This window comes from Rhopalosiphum padi, chromosome 4 (genome assembly GCF_020882245.1).
Source record: "Rhopalosiphum padi isolate XX-2018 chromosome 4, ASM2088224v1, whole genome shotgun sequence".
Taxonomy (NCBI): Eukaryota; Metazoa; Arthropoda; class Insecta; order Hemiptera; family Aphididae; genus Rhopalosiphum; species Rhopalosiphum padi.
The window spans coordinates 11,091,346-11,112,356 of NC_083600.1; the positions used below are offsets into that span (position 1 = coordinate 11,091,346).

Sequence of the window (21,011 nt, forward strand, 5' to 3'; positions counted from 1 at the left end):
TCAGAATTTACTGAAAAATAGGGGTTAGAGTGGTTAGACACATACCTACAGACCTACACGCTACGCCTTCTGGCTACTGTTATTACCTTAGATCATTTATCATTGTAACTATGTATTTGTTTTTTGATCTAGGGTTATTAATTTATTATAGTTTATTACTTTTTACATATTATATTTATCTAGTCAATTCTTATAATTCTTGATCAAGTTTTTTTAACGACATTTAAAGAAAAAAAAATTCAAAACTAAAAAACTTGATTTTTAAATGTCTTTAAACTGCTCTATTTTGTTTAACAATAGAAATTGAAATTTTCTCATGCCTATAAAGTATAAATACTCCAAAAATGGTCAAAAGATAAAAAAAAAAAATGAATATGCATAAAACACTGATATAAGCCAATATTTAGTGATGGTGTAATTCCAATTATCTACGGACTACGATTATTGTTTTTGAGTATGCCAAAAAAAAAAAAAAAAATCAATTTTATCAGAAATTGGTTCTGCATTAAAATTTCCATTTTCCTTTTTTTAAAAACCCAAGTTTGATGAAATTATTATTTTTAAACTTAAAGTTTTTGATCTAATTTGCTATCAGATACAATACTTTAAATTATATAAAATCGAAGCATTTTTACTGTTTATAAGTTATAGGCATGTTGAATTTATATGAAGGAGGGGGGGTTATAGGTATAGCTTATGGCTCTACCATAATAATGATTCGGGTACATTTTTACACAAGGGACTGAACAGAATTACGAGAGGACTATAGCCTTTTTAAACCTCACAATTCTATGTCTATATGTTACTCCTCCGAAAAATGTGATGACAGTCACAAAAAAAAACACACATCATTGTAAAATCAATACATTTACAGTTCTGCTCGAATTTAATAAAGTATAGTATATTAGTATATATTGATACTATTGTGATTTGTGATTTACGATAGTGTGAATAGACAATAGTGTGATAGTTCATAGTTGTGATACTCATCTAAGTTGAATAACTGTTAAATATTTTCTAAGTTTAGAACTACCACAAAAATAAAGGTACCTACATACTGAGTCTGTACTGCAGAGTAATGGGACAAAGGAGCTGTAAGTGTGGTTTTGTTAAACAGAAAATTACAGTTAATAATGTAATCTGCAAACATAACACTGTTAACGACAAATTGTTACTGTGATATTTTTTGTCTCTGCTCCGAGCATCCGTATTGTTTTTTTAAATTCTATAACTTAGGCAGAATTTTTTTTTTTTAAGTATAATATAATAATGAACATTTTTAATTCAATTATTTTGTATGTTGTACGTAGTAAGTATAATTAGATAAATTATTGTGCAGATTATTTTTAAAGAAAGCCAAATTTTAAGGAATGTTTTGTAAATAGTGATCGAAATCTATTAGATCATATATAAATATATTTAGATTTGAATCTAAATAAAAAGACTTGTGAATTTATCACAAATACCTATTATTAGCATAAAGAAATTTAGTTTATAAAAACCACTAGATAGCACTATAATCCATAGACAATAACTCCAAAATATTTAAATTTATATTTATTATTTTAAGTATTAGGTATGTAGTTTAAAATTTGAATACAGATATTTTGAAACACTGTTTATCTTAGAAGATGATTCCCTAAAAATTAGATGCTTGTTAAATAGTACATTAAGAATATAGTACTAGTAGTTGAAATGTATAGACTATACTTGGTCGTGGTTTTCTTGAAAGAGGAAGTGATTGTACATTAATTAATAATAGTTAATTCAACACTAAGGTTTTATTTTATTTCCATACTCAATTAGTAAGAACTAAGAACAAGTTTTATGAATATCGAGAATGCTGTACGGAGACAGTGTAATATTTGTGTTTTACATTTTGTGGCAGAATAAATAATAAGTTGTCAGAACAGATGAAAAAATTTAAAATCTATATCTACGGTAGTTGGGTAAATCTTAATTTAGTATCAACTAATAATAATAATAATAATAATAATAATGTTTCGAATTATAGTACATATTTTGTACAACAGTGAGTACATATTTTTGTATAATACTGTAATGGATGTTTAAAATGTATTCTATAACGACAGTTGTAATTTTTTTATATATATGAAATTATAAGTTAATTTGATATTTTCACTTAATATTACCTAAATAATAATTGTACATTTGAATATATTATTTTACAGATCATAGAATATTTTATATACTTTATCTGTACTTATTATCGTTTAAACGTATAGTACCATAATGGAAACATATTTTATTTTAACTATATGCCACCCATTATAATACATAATACATAAAAATATAATATAATATAATGAAAGCATTTTGTTGCCAATAGCGATTATTTTTAAAACGCATTAGTATTATAGCTGATAACTCAACAGTAATTAAAATAGTATTATATTCAAAGTGACGCACACGAAAATTATATATAATAATATTTATAATATTGATACATATTGATCATGAATACAATTTTTTTAATTTGTTATGTTATATAATATTTATTATTATGTGTGAAATAAAAAGTATATAATATGTTACTACGTTAGTTTTTTTTTGTAATTCTAAGTACCTATTTAAACATTATACTTAATGTTCGCTCTCCGTGGGTGGTGAGGTTTTTGTCATAATTGATGCCTATAAAAGTATAAAAGTTTTAACGACGTGAAACGTGGTAACCGAGGACGGAAAAACGAAAAAATACGAACGTTAACGAAAATTTCTCGTAAAGTCGTCAATGAGGTATATGTATTTTATCGGAAATCAGGGCTGGTCCAAGACCCCCTTCACCTGTTCACCACCCCGATAAAGAACACTTTGTGGTGTTTATAAATGTATTCGATCTTTTGGTATTTTATTGTATAATACACAATACTCGCACGTAAACGTGTCATCCGATATTTGGGAGATAACCTGCGGCAAATCCCGCGTCAGCTACGCACAAATTCACATTATTATATATATTATTACAGAACCATACAGGGTGCATCTGTGGTACATTGTACGTACTATGACATATTAAGTTTGATTATGATATTGTAGAAATGACGTAAGTGACATATTTCTAAGACGATGTGTGTTTAAATTTAAATTTAGAGCAACATTGTCAATAACTCCACAGATGTATAATAATGATATTATGTATTTATATTTATTACCTGTGTACAGTGTAATACAGAATATAGATATAAGAAATATACACACTATAACATCCGTATATTTTATTATAAATATATTAAGTATATTATAAAATATGTGCCATGTTATTTGTCATGCCGTTTACGTACATAATAATATCCATACACAATATAGTGTAATATACGGTCTCGTATGAGAATATTGTGAATGTAACAATGCAATATACGTACGAGCGTTGCGCACGTAGGTACTATACATAATATCATTTATGATATTATCGTTATTCGTTATTATTATACGGTGACGCGCTGCCGTGTGGGTGTGCGTGTTCACTCGGGGAGGGAGATTCGGGACGTCGATCGAAACGCTCGCGCGCAGAGCACCTACAACGTACCTACACACGTATATAATATTAGAATATAATATTCTCCGCCGATACAATAATAATAATAATAATAATAATAACAACATCGTACCAGCGGCCGGCCGCCGCGTATAATATTATACAGAACGTTCGCGGTGCACGCAGTTCGTAGTGACACGGCGAACGAGAATAATAATATCAGTAAAATTGTAAATAATAATATATTATGTATAAAGTTACGGGCGCGCGCATTGGTCACCCCGCTGTTGGAGGCCGCGGAGTAATCGTGGGCCCGCCCGCGGCGGACGAAATAATAATAATAATAATACGATTTTCTCGTGGTATAGCGGCGTGGTACGATCGAAAAGGTTCAGATTTGGTTCAAGTCTGCGCAACACGTCACTTACTCGCCCATATTATCATACATTGTCGTTGTATTATTATTACTATATGCTTTGCGCTACGTCACGCGCGTACCGAAGGATCTGACCGTCAAAAAGTCCCGACCATACAGAATTGTCTATATTGTGGATATTCTCGTCGGTTTCCGCGACAGTTCCAGCGGCCGAAGCGGTCCGACAATTTAATACTTTAATTAGAGTCCACGAACGGGGCGACGGAATAACGAATATATAGACAACCGACAGACCGCCGCCCTGCCATCGATCACCCAGAGACGTACGAAAATATTATGACGACATAATAATAATATCACAATGTTGTGTTATATTCGTGGACATAATACAGAAATAGCTGGTTTTTGGCCATATCTGTATTTTCATGCCCGAAATATAACATTAACAACATCCGTCAGTAGTGATCCGACAGCCGACGAAGGAGACTTTCGAAAGTCTTGTTTGGAGGGGGCCTGGTTTTAGGCGGTCATTAAGGGGAGGGGAGCGTGTTCTCCTCTCCGCGGGAAAATGAACGTACACGCGGTCGTGTCGGTGTCGCATCTCACACACGTGCCCGTATTAATGGTCACACGATAATCTTAATAATATATTATAATATTATAGATTACAATTTACGAGTATACGACAATATTATTATTAGACGTTATAGTAATCGCGAGTCCAGGGTGCAGCGATATTACAACGGTCGAACGGTCGGTGGGGTAGGGGGGGTGCTCAGGCCGCGGCAGTAGCTATCATCGCCGCTGCCGCCGCGGTGTCGTTCACTCGCTCGAAATCGGACGGGTGCGTGCGCGTACGCGAGTCACCCGCGTCGAGACGTCACGTCGACGACAACGACGGCCGCCTCTGCGCAACGCGAGCGTAACGTTGTACGCAGTACACACGTCGAGTACAGTGCACGCACGGCGTGTCGGCGTTACAGTTACGACGGGCGCGCGGGGTACGTACGCAGCACACACACGGAATTGTAGTACGCGTCGCGATTATTATTATTATTGTTATTGTTTCTGCGTTTTGCGCTGGCGCGCTCGTTACATTTGACGGTAGACCGCGAGCGCCGACGGCAATCGTGTTGGCAACACCGACCCAGGCCGACCTTGGACCGTGAATTCCCCGGACGCCGGTCACACTGGGTGCGTTACGTCGATAAAGGACCGAAATTTTTGATAAAATTCTTTGCAAAAATTTAGTTTTTTTGTGCGTTTCGCGATGAATTTTTGACAAAAAATTGCATAAAGCCGTTGGCCGAACGAATTTCAGTAATTCCCGACGTCCGACGAGTTTTTTTACCGATTTCGCGTCAACGGTGACAGCCCGGCTCAACTATCGATAGTTGAGCGCTCCGAACAATCGTTGACCCGACTGCCGATGGCTGCCCCCGTTCCCCGTATGTCTATCATGTCCCGTGAGTGCTTTATTTACATCTAGTTTTGTTGTCGAAAAATATATTTCCAGTGTCCGAATTCGTTGTTAATCCGTCGCGTTTACCGCATCGAACCGTCGCAGATCGTCGGCGTACCGCGCAACGTGTCCAGGAACGCTTTCAGACGGACCGCCGAGGTCCATAGCGACGGCGCTTATCGGCCGCAATCATCGGCTCGGATCACGTCAATCTCGGACACGGTGAGTACACGGTCAGCGGCCGCGGCAGCCTACTTTTTAACAATCTCGTCGACGGCCCGTGTTTACATTGCGTACCGAAATTTTTTTTCCTTTGACCCCACCGCAACGGCGGTTGTACTACCGCCGCCGCCGGCTTTTCCGGCTCGTTTTCGACGTTTTCCGTCGTATTTTTACACGGCCCGACCGTTTTTTCGCGGTCCCCACTGGTATTTATCACCTTTGCCGTGGCGCCCCCGAAATCAATTATCAACGTCTAAATTGTACCCCTCTGGTTCCGAACCCCGGGTTAGGCCCCCCTTTGCTTGAATTGCAAGTATTTACGCTGCACCCATCGTTAAAACACCTTTTTATGTTAATTTCGAAGTTTTTCTTAATTTTCCCACTATCACTTCATTCTGATAGTGTTCATTGTCCCAAGTTTTCTTAATTTTTTTGTTGATTTTAAATATTTTTAATGCCTTCTCATACACTAAATATCCTTCAAAACAATTTGCTTTTTAATTTTGTCTTTGAAATTCGTCGATTTTTTGTCTTTATCAACTAGTTTGCTTAAAGATCTTACAATTTTGTTATGATACTACTCAAATACTACAATTTAGTTTCACATTAAAAACATTTACTATCTATACTATTTCTTAAGTATATGAAATTGTATACTACAAGTAATTCTGTTAGTAAAACAACAAAAAAAAAAAAATTTTGGTGAATGATAATAGATCTATGGTTTATCTATTTTCAACAAGTCATTTATTATAAGATGATTGAATGTATTAGGTATATAGAACATTTTGATTAGGTTTTAATAAATACATATAGCAATATAATATATTAATGTAAACAATAATAATAACAATGTATGTTCACGCACATTGGTTTTTGTATATGCTTTCATGCTTGATCAGTACCTATTTTGTTTACAACATTTTGACATTATGACATGTATAGTATAATAATTTTGTATTAATTGTTAAGTTCACTTAATTTTATTTGTCTTAATAATTAGTATGAATTACCTATTAATTTTTAGATTTTATCTATTTTTAAATTTTTAAAGTTCAACAAATTTTTGTTACCGTTTGTAGTGTTTATACTGATTTCTAAAAAAATATTTTAGTAATTTTATTATTAGTGGATTTTAATGTGATACACTGTTTTATAGTCTTATCGTTATTAGTTGTATTATTAAAAATATAATCTATTAATATTCTTATTAAAGTTTATTTATTTATTTATTTATATTTACTTTATTTTTTTATATTAATTATAGTATCACAATTGAAATGAACTTAAAATGAAGATTAATAATAATTTTAACAATAAAAATAAATTAACTTAATTAAAAAAAAAGTGAGCTAATTTTTAACTGCCTTAATGTAGATTAACACATATATATTAACCATCGTATTATTTACATTTAAACTATTTTGATTGATTATAAAATCTAATTAAATAAAAAAAAAAAAATTTATTTTTATTATAAAAATAGGTTAGGTACTTATTACATGTATTTTAATATTGATATTGTTATTGGGATATTATTGGCTTGAGATATCTACTATGGGTTAAAAATATTATACATCCCAAAACATAGTAATTTACTAAATTATGTTAAAATTGACTATGGTCCTAAATCCTAATACAATAATTAAGGTACTTAATGAATTTTTTTTTTTAAATTGTACATTTGTACACAAATTACATTATAAGTACTCAAGTTAAATTATTTTTACATTTATTTGTTATATGTGTTTACTACCCATCTAAATTGATTTTAATTTATTTCAAAAATTATGTTTAAAGGTATTATTACCAATTTATTTGTCAAACGTCTATCCCTTTTAGTATTTAAACAAATTATTGTTTCAAATTTTACAATAACATTAATTTCGTTTAGTACATAATTTTTATTGGAGTTTTGATCGCTTAGGTATCTAACAAAAGTTATATTTTCTTAAATAATTAAAGATTTTCCTTTTAACCTTACTTTTATTAAAATATGTACATATTATAAACATAAAACTCCTAACTAAAATATTATTAACATTCAACATTTTTTTATTCATTTATTTTAAAATAATTATTTATTTAATTAAACTGTTTTGTTTGTTTTACAAATTTAATAAGATTTTTAATTATATAAATTACTATTTTTAGGTCGGTTCTGCTTATGGCTGCCCATGTTATTCATACAACTTTGTTATGACTTGAATTTACTATCCAGCTTCAAATATTATTTATTGTAAGTAACCTAGGATATTTTTATACCTTTAATATTTGAGAAAATTATTTTTAATGGTAAATATTTCTTATAAAACATGTACAACCTGTTTTATAAATGATAAAATATTAATATGTCTCGTTATGTTTCTTACATGTTCACTGTATATTATAATACCTATATTTCTTCAAATTTCTATTTAAAAATATCCATGATCATCATTTATATTGTTTATGATTACCATTATTCAAAATGGCTAACATATTATATAAATATATACAATATAGGTACATGCTATACTCCGGTCCACTATTGAAATAAAGTATCAAAGTATATCCGAGTTGATGTCCCCTCCATTTTATATACCAATTATGTTGGTGCCAGTTGACATCATTCGCTACCATCAGTCTGGATGTTCGATATGAGTAACTTCTTTTGTGACCCAGGTATATAAATCTATATTTAGGAACTTATAATTTTTGATCAGTACATAACTATTATTTATTATTATAAATTAGTTGTAGTACTAATAAATAATAATTATGTATTGTATAATGTTATAAAGAAAATAGTTTAAAAACTTGTCTAATTTCTTAATAAAGTGTATTAATTAATTTATACGTTTTAACGTTGATAATTATTTTGAACACTAATTCTAATAAAATAAATCTTTCTAAATATTTATTCATATATTTTTATAAAAATAAAGCATCAATGATTTAAAAATTTAAAATTAAGTTGACACCAATCATATTTTATTTGAATAAAAAATTAGTTTTGTTATTTACCATTAAGTTAAACCTGGAGTTGAATTGCAAGTTTCTAAGATTATTGTTATCATAAAATAATATTCAAATATGGCTATTGCTATTGTACTGACTTATTGTTTATGATAAATACTTCTTGTTCATATTAGGTTAGGTTATATTGAGCAATAATTTTTATATTATAAACATACAAATAACACTTACCTTAACTATAATATATATTAATTATTAATTGATAATATTTATTTTAGGTTGAACCATTAATCAATCATAAAGAATTTCAAACATGCAAGAATCAAACTGAAAATAGATAACTACAAATGAAATCTTCAATTATCAGCCTTCGACATAGCATAAAATGGCCCATATTACTGTATGGTGATATCACATACTGCTTAATTATGTGACTTAACTATGTTTAACTATTTTTTTTCTCAATTTGAGTTTTTAAAAATTTGACATATGTAAAATAGGTTTAGGTCATTGTGCAATTTTAATATGTGATTATTGATACTAGTAACTTTATACTAGGTCTTATCTGTTTTGAATTTTAAAACTAAATATGTCAGACCTATTGGTGGATAGCCCTCCGAACAAGAGGCCAAAGTTGGAAGATCCATTTCAAGGGTCTTCTGACTCATCTGGTGTCTATTCTAGTAATGAGATGTTTGATCTCGAGAATGATCTCCCCGATGAGCTTATTAGCGCTACGCCTTGGAACCAGCAACCTGATATCAAGCCAAATCTTGGTCCTCAAGTACCATTGCAAAATGGTATGATTGTTCAGCAAAATAACCCTCAACAGCTTCAGCAACCAATTCAACAACGATTAGTAGTCAGTCAACATCAGTTAGCCCATCATTTTATGGGTTCTACTAAACATCTTGTGTCTGGGGCTGGAATATCTATGAATAATAAACCAATTAATCCAAATATGCCATCACCAAATGTTTTGGTTAGTAAAACTGGAGAACCAATGGTTGTAAATATGGGAAATGCAGGCATTAATTCCAATCAATTACAAAACAGTATTAGTGGAATAAATGTGGCAAATGTGAATATTATGATGGGGAATAATTTGGTTAGTAATTCAATGCACAATCCTCATCATGGGATTCCCCAGCAACAACAAAATGGACCTATGATGGGAAGGAACATAGCAATGCATCATCAACAGCAAATTCGCAACCAAACTCCTCATCAACTTCATAATTTGCCAATTAATTCTCATAGGTTACAAGCTCCAATGGGTGCAATGAGTCCAGTGAATAATTTCAATGCATACAACCAAAATAATCAACAAATTAATGTTGTCCAACAACAACCTATTGGTATTGTACGACAGCAAGTACCGAGATTTAATACCAACACTAATGGAATGTTAGTGGATACTCCGGTTCCTCCCCAGTCTCAAGCAAATGTCCGTCTTGGACCACAGCAAGTTAGTATGGTCAATCAAAATGTGGTTGTACCACCTCAAGGAGTCCCTGCCGACCGTAGTCAAGCAAATCCAGAAAAACGAAAAATGATAACCCAACAGCTTGTGCTATTATTACATGCACATCAATGTCAAAGACGAGATAATCAACAAGCTAATGGTGAAGTGAGACAATGTCGTTTGCAACACTGTAATACAATGAAAGGGGTTTTAGCTCATATGACAAATTGCTTAGCTGGACGAAATTGTAATGTAGCTCACTGTTCGTCATCTAGACAAATAATATCACATTGGAAACAATGCACTAGACCAGATTGTCCTATTTGTCAACCATTAAAAGCATCAAATAATCGCAATGCTTTAGCAAATAATACTACTCAAAATACTACCGGAATGAACGATATGAATTGTTATAACACTGTTAATAATCAAGTAAACCAAGTACAGGGAGTCCCTAACAATGTTGGTATACGAACGGCTTTGCAATCTCAAATGCCACATCCTCCTAATAATAATGTGCTGACGCCTAATCAAAACACAAGAGTATTAGTTCCACATTCACAACCTCAGGTAACAACTACAATGAGTGCAGCAGATCCTAGTACAAGTTCTGTAAATGAAATGCTGCAGTCTGTTTCGAACACAACTGTACCAGTTCCGTCTAGCATTCAACAATCTGTGACAAATATACCTAATTCTTTCATAATGACAACTAGTACTGATACAATGACTACTCAGATGAACAATCAAGCACAACCAAGTCAATCAATGCCAGGAAATCATATTGAAAGTAAAGAATGGCATGAGTCTATTACACCTGAACTACGAAATCATTTAGTGCATAAGTTAGTACAAGCAATTTTCCCAACATATGATCCTAAAGCAATGCTTGATAAACGTATGAATAATTTAGTGGCTTATGCTAGAAAAGTTGAAGGTGATATGTACAATGTTGCTAACTCTAGGTCAGAATATTATCATAGGTTAGCCCAAACATTTTATAAAATCCAGAAAGAGTTGGAAGAAAAAATGCAAAAGCGAAAAGAACAACAACAAATGCAACAGCAGCAAATGGGGACTCCGCAACCAACTAATAATATCAATGCCCAATGCTTCCCAACTGCGTCTACACAAGGATTACCTACTCAACAGCAAGCACCACAACCACAACAGCAACAGCAACAGCAACCACCTTTACATCATACTTCAATTCAGCCCAATCAGCAAAATTTGCCACAACAAGTAGTAACAACATCTGGTATTATGAAAACACAAATGCCAGACAGGGTGCATTTTCCAATTACTTCACCTGTGCCTGGACCAAGTCCAAATACAAATTTACCTCAAACTACTTTTGGTTTAACACAGCCACCTGCCCAAAGTCCAATCAATACTAGTCAGTTCCCATCTAACTCGCCTATGATGCCAAACATATCTCAAGGTTCGTTCGCTCAACCTCAATTTCCAAATCAATCAATGAATCAAATACCACAACAAATACATTTACAACAGCAAGTACAACAGCAACAACAACAAGTTCAACAGCAACAACAAGTGCAACAACAACAAGTGCAACAGCAGCAGCAAGTACAACAAGTACAACAAGTTCAACAACAACAACAACAACAACAACACTTAAACAATCAAATGTTACAACCAAACAGACTTAATCAAATGAATATGGAAAAAATGGTTAATGGACCTAGTTTGATAGCCAATAACACTGTACCATCAACTACAAGTGTTCCATCAATGATGCCCAACAGTATGGGTAAAGGTTATCCTAGATCAGAACCTTCATCAATTAGTCATTCAAGTCAGATGAATGCTATTGCTTCTGCTTTAGCACAAGATGACTCTCCTAAGGATATTAAAGGGGAGGTAAAAGATGAATATGATGATAGTAATGATGGAAAAGGTGCATATGGAAAAGGTAAAATGAATTCCGAAACACCGTCAGTGTCTGTAAAAACTGAAATTAAACAAGAACGTGATGATGCTTCAAGTTCAAAGAAAATGGAAGTTAAAATTAAAGATGAACCTATGAGTCCTAAACCAAATATCACTACAGATATTAAACCATTTGAACCAACTACATCTGACAGTAAAACAGCCATTAAGAAATGTATATTTAGGCCTGATGAACTTAGACAAGCATTAATGCCTACTCTTGAAAAATTATACAAACAAGAACCTGAATCAGATCCGTTTAAACAGCCTGTTGATCCTCAAGCGCTTAATATACCAGATTATTTTATTATCATAAAAAAACCGATGGATTTATCAACTATTCGAGAAAAACTGAATACAGGTCAATTTACTGACCCTTGGAGTTACGTTGATGATGTTTGGTTGATGTTTGAAAATGCTTGGCATTATAATAAAAAGTCTACAAAAGTTTATAAATCTTGTACAAAACTTTCAGAAGTTTTTGAACAAGAAATTTATCCTGTTATGAGAAGTCTTGGTTACTGTTGTGGTCGTAAGTATACATTTAATCCACAAGTGCTTTGTTGCTTTGGAAAACAATTGTGTACTATTCCAAGAGATGCCAAATATTTCAGTTTTGAAAATAGATATATTTATTGTGTTAAATGTTTTAATGATATACCTGGAGATGCTGTAACATTAGGTGAAGACCCTACCCAAGCCCAACAAGTAATTAAAAAAGAACAATTTATGGAAATGAAAAATGATCATCTAGAATTAGAACCGTTCATAATGTGTACACACTGTGGAAGAAAACTCCATCAAATCTGTGTGCTCCATAATGAGAATATTAATCCACAAGGATATGTTTGTGATAACTGTTTGAAGAAGCGGGGTGAAAAACGAAAAGATCATAAATTCAATGCTAAAAAATTGGCTATTACAAAATTAGGCACATACATTGAAACAAGAGTGAACAATTTCCTTAAGAAAAAAGAAGCCGGTGCTGGTGAAGTTGCTATACGTGTTGTGTCCAGTTCAGATAAAATAGTTGAAGTGAAACCTGGAATGCGAAATCGTTTTGTCGAAAGTGGAGAAATGATAGGTGAATTTCCTTACAGAGCTAAAGCACTTTATGCATTTGAAGAAATTGATGGAACTGATGTTTGTTTCTTTGGTATGCATGTCCAAGAATATGGGTCTGAATCTCCGTCACCAAACACAAGAAGAGTTTATATTGCGTATTTAGATTCTGTCAACTTTTTCAGACCTAAACAGTACAGAACATATGTTTATCATGAAATATTATTGGGTTATCTTGATTATGTAAAACAATTAGGATATACTATGGCTCATATCTGGGCATGCCCTCCATCTGAAGGTGACGATTATATATTTCATTGTCATCCACCTGAACAAAAAATACCAAAACCAAAACGATTACAAGAATGGTATAAGAAAATGCTAGATAAAGGTATTATTGAACGTATTATTCTAGACTATAAAGATATTTTAAAGCAAGCTGTTGAAGACAAATTAAGTTCAGCCGCAGAATTACCCTATTTTGAAGGTGATTTTTGGCCAAATGCTTTAGAGGATAGTATTAAAGAACTTGACCAAGAAGAAGAACAGAAACGAAAATTAGCTGAAGCTGAAGAATCTGTTGAAATGTGTGTAAGTGATGAAGTTGAAATTGGGCCTGACGGAAAGAAGAAAGGCCTGCAAAAGGCCAAAAAATCAAACAAATCTAAGTCTAGCCAGAGAAAAAGCAGTTCGAAGAAAACAATGTTACCTCAAACTAGCAGTGATCTTTCTGCTAAAATTTTTGACAACATGGATAAACATAAAGAAGTATTTTTTGTAATTAGATTGCATAGTGTACAATCAGCGGCTGCATTAGGAGCTATACAAGACCCAGATCCTTTAATCAGTTGTGATTTAATGGACGGTAGAGATGCATTTTTAACTATGGCTCGAGAAAAGCATTATGAATTTTCATCACTTAGGCGAGCTAAGTTTTCTTCAATGGCAATGTTGTATGAACTTCATAATCAAGGACAAGACAAATTTGTTTACACATGTAACAGTTGTAAGTCACATGTGGAAACCAGATACCACTGTACTGTTTGTGATGACTTTGATTTATGTATTACCTGTTACGAAAAAGAAAAACATCCACACACTATGGAGAAACTGGGTCTTGATTTGGATGATGGATCATCTCCTGGTGACCAAAAACAAGCAGATCCTCAAGAAGCTAGAAAATTGTCCATCCGGCGGTGTATATTGTCACTTGTACACGCTTGCCAGTGTAGAGATGCAAATTGTCGTTTGGCAAGTTGTCAACGTATGAAAAGGGTGGTTCAACATGTTAAATTATGTAAAGTCAAATCTAATGGCAACTGTCCGATTTGTAAACAATATATTGCACTTTGCTTCCATCATGCCAAGTATTGTACTGAAGCCAAGTGTCCAGTTTTGTTCTGTCCAAATATGAAACACAAGATCAAACAGCAACAACTACAACAAAGACTGCAACAAGCACAACTATTAAGAAGACGTATGGCCATTATGAATACCGGTACTTTAGGTACAGAAAATACCGCTCCTGTTGTAGCAACACAACATATGTCTAATCAACCTAAAATGATACCTCACAAAGGACCAGTTATGGTCCCAGGGAAACAAACACCACCTGCAAATGTGTTACAAGTAGTTAAGCAAGTACAAGAAGAAGCAGCGCGTCAACATGATAATGTGGGCTACGGAAAAGGTGGCCCTCAACAACAGATGCAGCGACCACATATGCAGATTGCCCCTCCTGTTCAACAACAAGTTAATCAATGGGTTTCTGAACCTAATTACAATCAAATGATGATGCAGCAACAGCAGCAGCAACAACAGCAGCAGCAGCAGCAGCAGCAACAACAACAACAAGTTCAACAGCAACAGCAACAACAACAGCAGCAGCAACAACAAGTTCAACAGCAGCAGCAAAGGCAGATGAACATACAACCTCAACAACAACAAATGATACTCAATAACCAACAAAATCCAATGCTTCAACAGCAACAAGTTATGGCCTCTAGGCCTCAAGGTTATCAACAAAATCCTAATCAAGTACCGAATCAATCATTACAACAGTTATTAAATGCATTGCGCACCAACACTGACAGTCCACCTGAACAGCAGCAACGCCTAAGAGAGATTCTGAGGAGCAATCCACAGCTGTTAGCCCAATTCATCAGGAATCAACGACAAAGGCAAATGTTCCAACAACAGCAACAGCAACAGGGCGGTGCCATTGCTCCTCCAATGTATCCTCAACAGATGCAAGGGCAACCGCAACCAGGACCACAGGGTCCTAACCAGCCTCAATCAAATATGCAAAACCGAATGCACTTATAAAGTGAACATTTTTGAGCTTATTTAATATTTTGGTATTGTTTCTGTTGTGTACATTTATGAATGTAAATATGGCAGCTTAAAGTACAAAATAATAATTTTGTATAGGAATTTGAACGGCCGTGTTGACTTATATGACTTGTGTACATTTGTTTTGCTATTCGTTGTTGTTATTTAGTTAGAGAAATGTAATTAAGGATGTCCTCCTTAACATTAACCATAAGAAAATCATTTATAATTTCCTACTTTAGTAAAATAATATTTGTTGATTTTTCCTTCTGTACAGGAATAATAATAATATTAATGTGTAATATTTTATTTACAATTTTTTACTCCTAGACATTCTGTTATTATATTATTATAATTATTATTATTATTATTATTATTATTATTATTATTATATAGAAATATTATTTTTAAGGGATATATTATATAATTTATAAAATGGGGAGTTGACAACTAGATGGTCTTATCCAACTTATTTATTCAATTTTTTTTATACACATAATAATTTAATCCTTAACAGCTTTTTATAAGATAGCCGTGTAAGGCTTCTTGTTTGTCCTTAGTCTTTAAATAATGTAACTTAAGTTTTTTTATTATATTATATAATGTAAGTTATACATTTAAAGACATTGAGGGACATTTGTGTCCAATTAAAAATTATAAATATATAGGTATATATTTATTTATGTACGGAATGTGTCTGCTTAGTCAGACTGCATATAATGTTTATTAATTTAGAATCGATACTGTAATAAATAAATGTAAGAAATTGATATAAATATGTTATACATAGTTGCATAAAAATGAAAAGAAAAAACATATACATATATTATTGACTTTGTAAATAAATTGAAACCATAAAGTAAGACAATTATTATACAAATTGATTTTAACCCTTATTGTTTTCATTTCACTTACTATCCTCTAAACTCATTGTGACATTTATAATTATAATGTTCACATGTAACAAGTGCTGGTGGTGTCGTTATTGAATGATTTAAGTATAAGTACCAAGTGGGCATTTTTGAAAAATTCAGCCTAATTAACCACATAAATTATTTGAAACATGAAAAAAAATATTTAATTATTTATTGAAAAATATAAATTTGAATATGAAATGTTCGTTGGTACTTTTAATACTAAAGGTATTCAGTATATAAAAGAATACCTAAGAAAGTACATTTGAAACACCTCAAATAATATTTTTCAGTTTCATATTATAAAGATGAGTAAGTGGATACCGATATGTTGTGCAGTAGGTGTCTAGTGGATTACTGTGATGAATGTGTTAATTGTGAATTTAATGATATATCTTTTATAATGATTCATTGTAAATAGGTATACGTAAAATGATTTGAGCAGAGACGATCTATCAGTCTAAATCACTAACTATACTTTATTTTATGTTTTTTAATATTGCTAGTGTAGGTATAGTAATACATTTATTATTATTCATTAGTAAATACTAAATAGTAATACAGTAGGTTGAATTAATTTTTGCTAAAACTGTTGCATTTGAAAATACCATTGTGGCATTGTGTATAGAATAAAATAATGAATTTCGTTATTAATAGTAAATAGTAATTATAATTTCATCCAAATTTCAACTTAAAATGTTTATAAGAAAAAAACTATGCTTTTGTATTTTGTGAAAATTTCATTTATCTACAGCTATTATGTTTTTGAATTACCCCAAAATAACAAATTAATTTTGTCAATAAGAAGCAGATTTCCGGTTTTCCTCATTTTTGTATTATTTTTCCCGATTATTAAAAAATATAATGGTAATTTTGAATTAAAAGTAGGTATATAAACTAGATCCAATTTACTTTCCAAAACCACCTTCAGAGTTAAAAATTGAAACATTCTATTTGCTATACTTATTGTGTATGTATAGACAACAAATAATATTCCATTTCCCTATTTTTATGTTTTTCCTATTTCTATGAAAAGTATTGAACATTTTCATTTTTGACCTCTTTAAAGCGTTAAATATGTCCAGTTTGTTACCATTAATAAGCATCTAAGTATCTAAGTTGAAAATCGAAATAGAAATATACGCAGTTACAAAATTAAAAAAAAATACATTGTAAAAATCAGGCTCAGAGGTTCTAGCAAACCAATATTTTTTTTTAATTCATAGACTATTGAAAGTAAAATACAAATTTGTTTCACACTTTTCTGATGTTATGTATAATAGACTCCATTCAAGTATAAAAATGTGTGAAAATAAAATAAATAAGTAGGTACGTTATCGATTATCATCAATGACATCGGACAATTTATATAATTATTTTAATTATTTTATTAATTTCCAATAATTTATGTATTTTTAAAATGTTTGATAGACGCATTGTACTTCAATTATCGGATTTATCATACCTATTTAAGCTCCAAAGCTGGTCAAATACTTAAGTTAATTTATAAAAAAAAAATATATTTGTATTGTTAAAAAAAATGACAATTTATTTTATTTTGGATACTTACCAATTTTTAGTGTTACAACTACTGAGCGGCCTGAGCCCTAGCTGGTGTAAACCAATATATAGTTATTGCTCCGCTCAGAAAAAACTCAATACTAACTTCTATTAATTAATTAATTTACTTACATATATGATATATGTAAGGTATACGTATACCTTCTTGATTTGAAAAAAAATTTGATAATTTTACTAAAATACTCGACAGTCAATAGTATCCAGGTATTATTTACGTACTATATTTAATATTTATATTCGCATAAAATATACAAATAGAGAACTAGCGGACGATCTACATTCTGCAGCAGAGTCGGACGACCAGTATATTCATTGATAGTAGATCACGTTAACACTTCTAACTTACCTATTAGTTTTGTTCCAAGTTTCCAACAGCCATTCGGGGAAATGTCAAGAAAGGAATTGTTACGTGGTATGTAACAATTAAAAAAACATATCTATCATCTATTCCTGGTACGATCTCTAACTGCAGAGACAGATTAATACCAAACGGGCAGAGACGTATTTTCGATTTTGGCGCTCTTTTTCCCCCTAAAAAAAAGCGTGGCGCCACTTTAAGATACTTACTATTTGGCGTCTGGGGCGATTGCCCCCCCCCCTCCATAAACACGCCACTGCAAACGGGAAAATATGAGAGAATTTAGATGCTAATTATATCAGACAAGACACTTTATAGTCATTTAGCGTATATTGAAATATAAAATATTTTTCTTTGCCGATAGCTTGATAGCATTACACGAAGCAAGCGCGCGATGAAACATCAAGACTACTTCGGCGTATGAATATATGTAGCAGCCGCGGTCCGAAGAAGATTATGTTATTATACATTTTGTATTAACTAATAAATATAGTTATACCTATTTGGTCATTGGTCGGACTCTGTGATAATATATATCAATACATGCAGAATGAATGTAGGTAAGATGACACATGTATCTAGCCGTCTATGATCAGTGGCGGATTTAGGGGAGGTGCTTGAGAGCTGAAGCACCCTCCGTTCCGCGTATTTTTATTAAAAATTACTAATAAATCGCCAATTTAAAAAAAATAATATAGGTATGTTAAATTGTTTGCAATTTTTATATTGCTTAAATATGTTTAAGTACCAAATTATTAATTTTTTTCCCCAAATTGTATATAATAAGTACTTTATGACTATTATTATTAACAAAATAGCACCCACCATAAAAAAATCCTAGATCCGCCACTGTCTATGATAAATATATTAATTGTATACCTATTATAATTTATAATAATTAAATATAAATGCATTACTGCAAATTTATGAATTACATGATAGTATGATACATCAATTAGGGAAGTCGGATTATTATATAGTTAAAGCATGAGTGATGGTAGTCGATCACTAAACTATTTGCGATTTATCACACTCACATACCCAAATAGCGTCGATCTTATGATTCTGCAACTGTAACAAATGTGTTGTAAGTAATTTAAATTTTAAGACTTAAATGGGTTTGTAGACATCTCGGGCTTGAAATTTGTAAAAACTAGGTTTCGAACTACCATGTCACCAGAGACTCGAAAATGTGCTTATAATTATTTATAAAATGGAAGTTAATGAATCTGGTGGGCTGGGGTGGAAGGTAATAGATACTATACCTATATAGGTAGGTGGCTAGCTGATACTATACAGTATAAAAATTTGTTAATTGTTATCGATATTCATTTCAAAATTTCAAATCATGTTGCGAAATTATACATTTTTATATAGACACATTATAGACACTTACCACCTAAATTTGTTTTATAGACCTACATATATACAACATCTTCATATATTTACAAATTATAGCTAGACGGACAAGCTAAAACTGTTGACCTTGGATTGCATGATATTATTGCTTTAGATTTTGGAGAGTTAAGCCATTTATATAAGTGTAATGTATTCATGTATTTATGATAGCTTGAATTAAAAAAATACTTTATTTGGACCTAGGTATTATCTTAAAGTACAACATTAAAAATATGCCACAAAGCATGTGTTGCGGTCACAACATTTGGACATAGGGTTCAGCGCCACTGCGTACGTTTGAGTATCTGATGTCCTTGGAGTAGTATGAGTTGACTAATAATTCGAAAGCCAATGGATTGACATTGTAATCTAGCTTTCTTCCGTGTTCGTGAATAAACTTTTGAACTTTCATCTACTATTGTAGATACTAGGTTCTAGGTACCTATATATCATTATAATAATATATTAATATCACGGCGAAATGCGTTGTTTCTTTCGAACCACTAGGCTGCAGTGATGGACTAAAAAGTCGAAAAAACATGTTTTGACAGCGCGTAACTTAAGTACATTGCCACAGGTCACAGTACAATGCTATTAGTCCAAATTGGTTTTATAATAGCTTAAATAGCCGTATACACTGATAGTAAAGTCTATTTTCGATGGCGTACTCGGAATGGGGTTCGATTAATAAATAAAGTTTTTATACTTTTTCTTTAATCTGCATTTTTTTCCTGACTAGTGAAAAGACTAGTTAGAAAATATAGACGAGACAAATTTCATTTAGCCGATTTTTTAAATTATAAATTCCTTTTTTTAAATCAAACGTTATATCGGTTTATTAATTATTTAGTATATATAAAGACTAAAGTACATACCTAATTTACAAGTACAACACTTATAAAATTTAGGGTATATTATACGTTTATACTTAATAGATTATTTTTACTTATTACACCTTAAATTTATTAACCATATTATGCTTATGCACAACTGTAGAAGCGTTGAAGCATACAACTAAAAAAAAGTTCACAAAGTATATAGACAATAGCTTAGTCTGAACGATAATAAATTACTGGTCTCTGCTGGCTAAAAAACACAACCATATTTATATCATGTATACATAACTTTCCTAAGAATTTAAACTATGTGGGCTTGATTGTACTTTTCTATATTTTTAATCAGAAAAAATGCATGTATATTTAGTATATTTTAAGAGCTTTAATACTTAGTAATGTTGGCTAATAGACAGTTTTCGTTCAAAATCGTTTTTTGATATTTTCCCATTAATCTATTTTATTAAGGTTATTATATATTGTTCTTACCCATGAAATATTGAACTATTCGAGCTAGTATAGCTATTTATAGGTATAATATAAACTTATATTCATTAAAAATTAAAAATAAAACAGTCAGCGGCCACCGGCCGCCTACAATATTT

At 31.8% G+C, this 21,011-nt stretch overlaps 1 protein-coding gene across 2 annotated transcripts; it reads left to right on the top strand.

Moving 5' to 3' along the window:
• The first annotated feature begins 4,759 nt into the window (after positions 1 to 4,759).
• LOC132930096 (histone acetyltransferase p300) lies at positions 4,760 to 16,212 on the top strand. Of its 2 annotated transcripts, XM_060995767.1 has the most exons (4): positions 4,760 to 5,556; positions 7,711 to 7,795; positions 8,062 to 8,220; positions 8,793 to 16,212. In XM_060995767.1, the coding sequence occupies exon 4, from the start codon at positions 9,104 to 9,106 to the stop codon at positions 15,314 to 15,316; it is 6,213 nt and encodes a 2,070-aa protein (XP_060851750.1). In that variant the 5' UTR covers positions 4,760 to 5,556; positions 7,711 to 7,795; positions 8,062 to 8,220; positions 8,793 to 9,103; the 3' UTR covers positions 15,317 to 16,212. The 2 variants fall into 2 exon arrangements, with proteins under 2 accessions (XP_060851750.1, XP_060851749.1); XM_060995766.1 differs by lacking the exon at positions 8,062 to 8,220.
• Positions 16,213 to 21,011: the final 4,799 nt, after the last annotated feature.

Bases quoted from the DNA above. Each gene is read 5' to 3' on its own strand.
- LOC132930096 (XM_060995767.1), top strand. From the start codon at position 9,104: ATGTCAGACCTATTGGTGGATAGCCCTCCGAACAAGAGGCCAAAGTTG.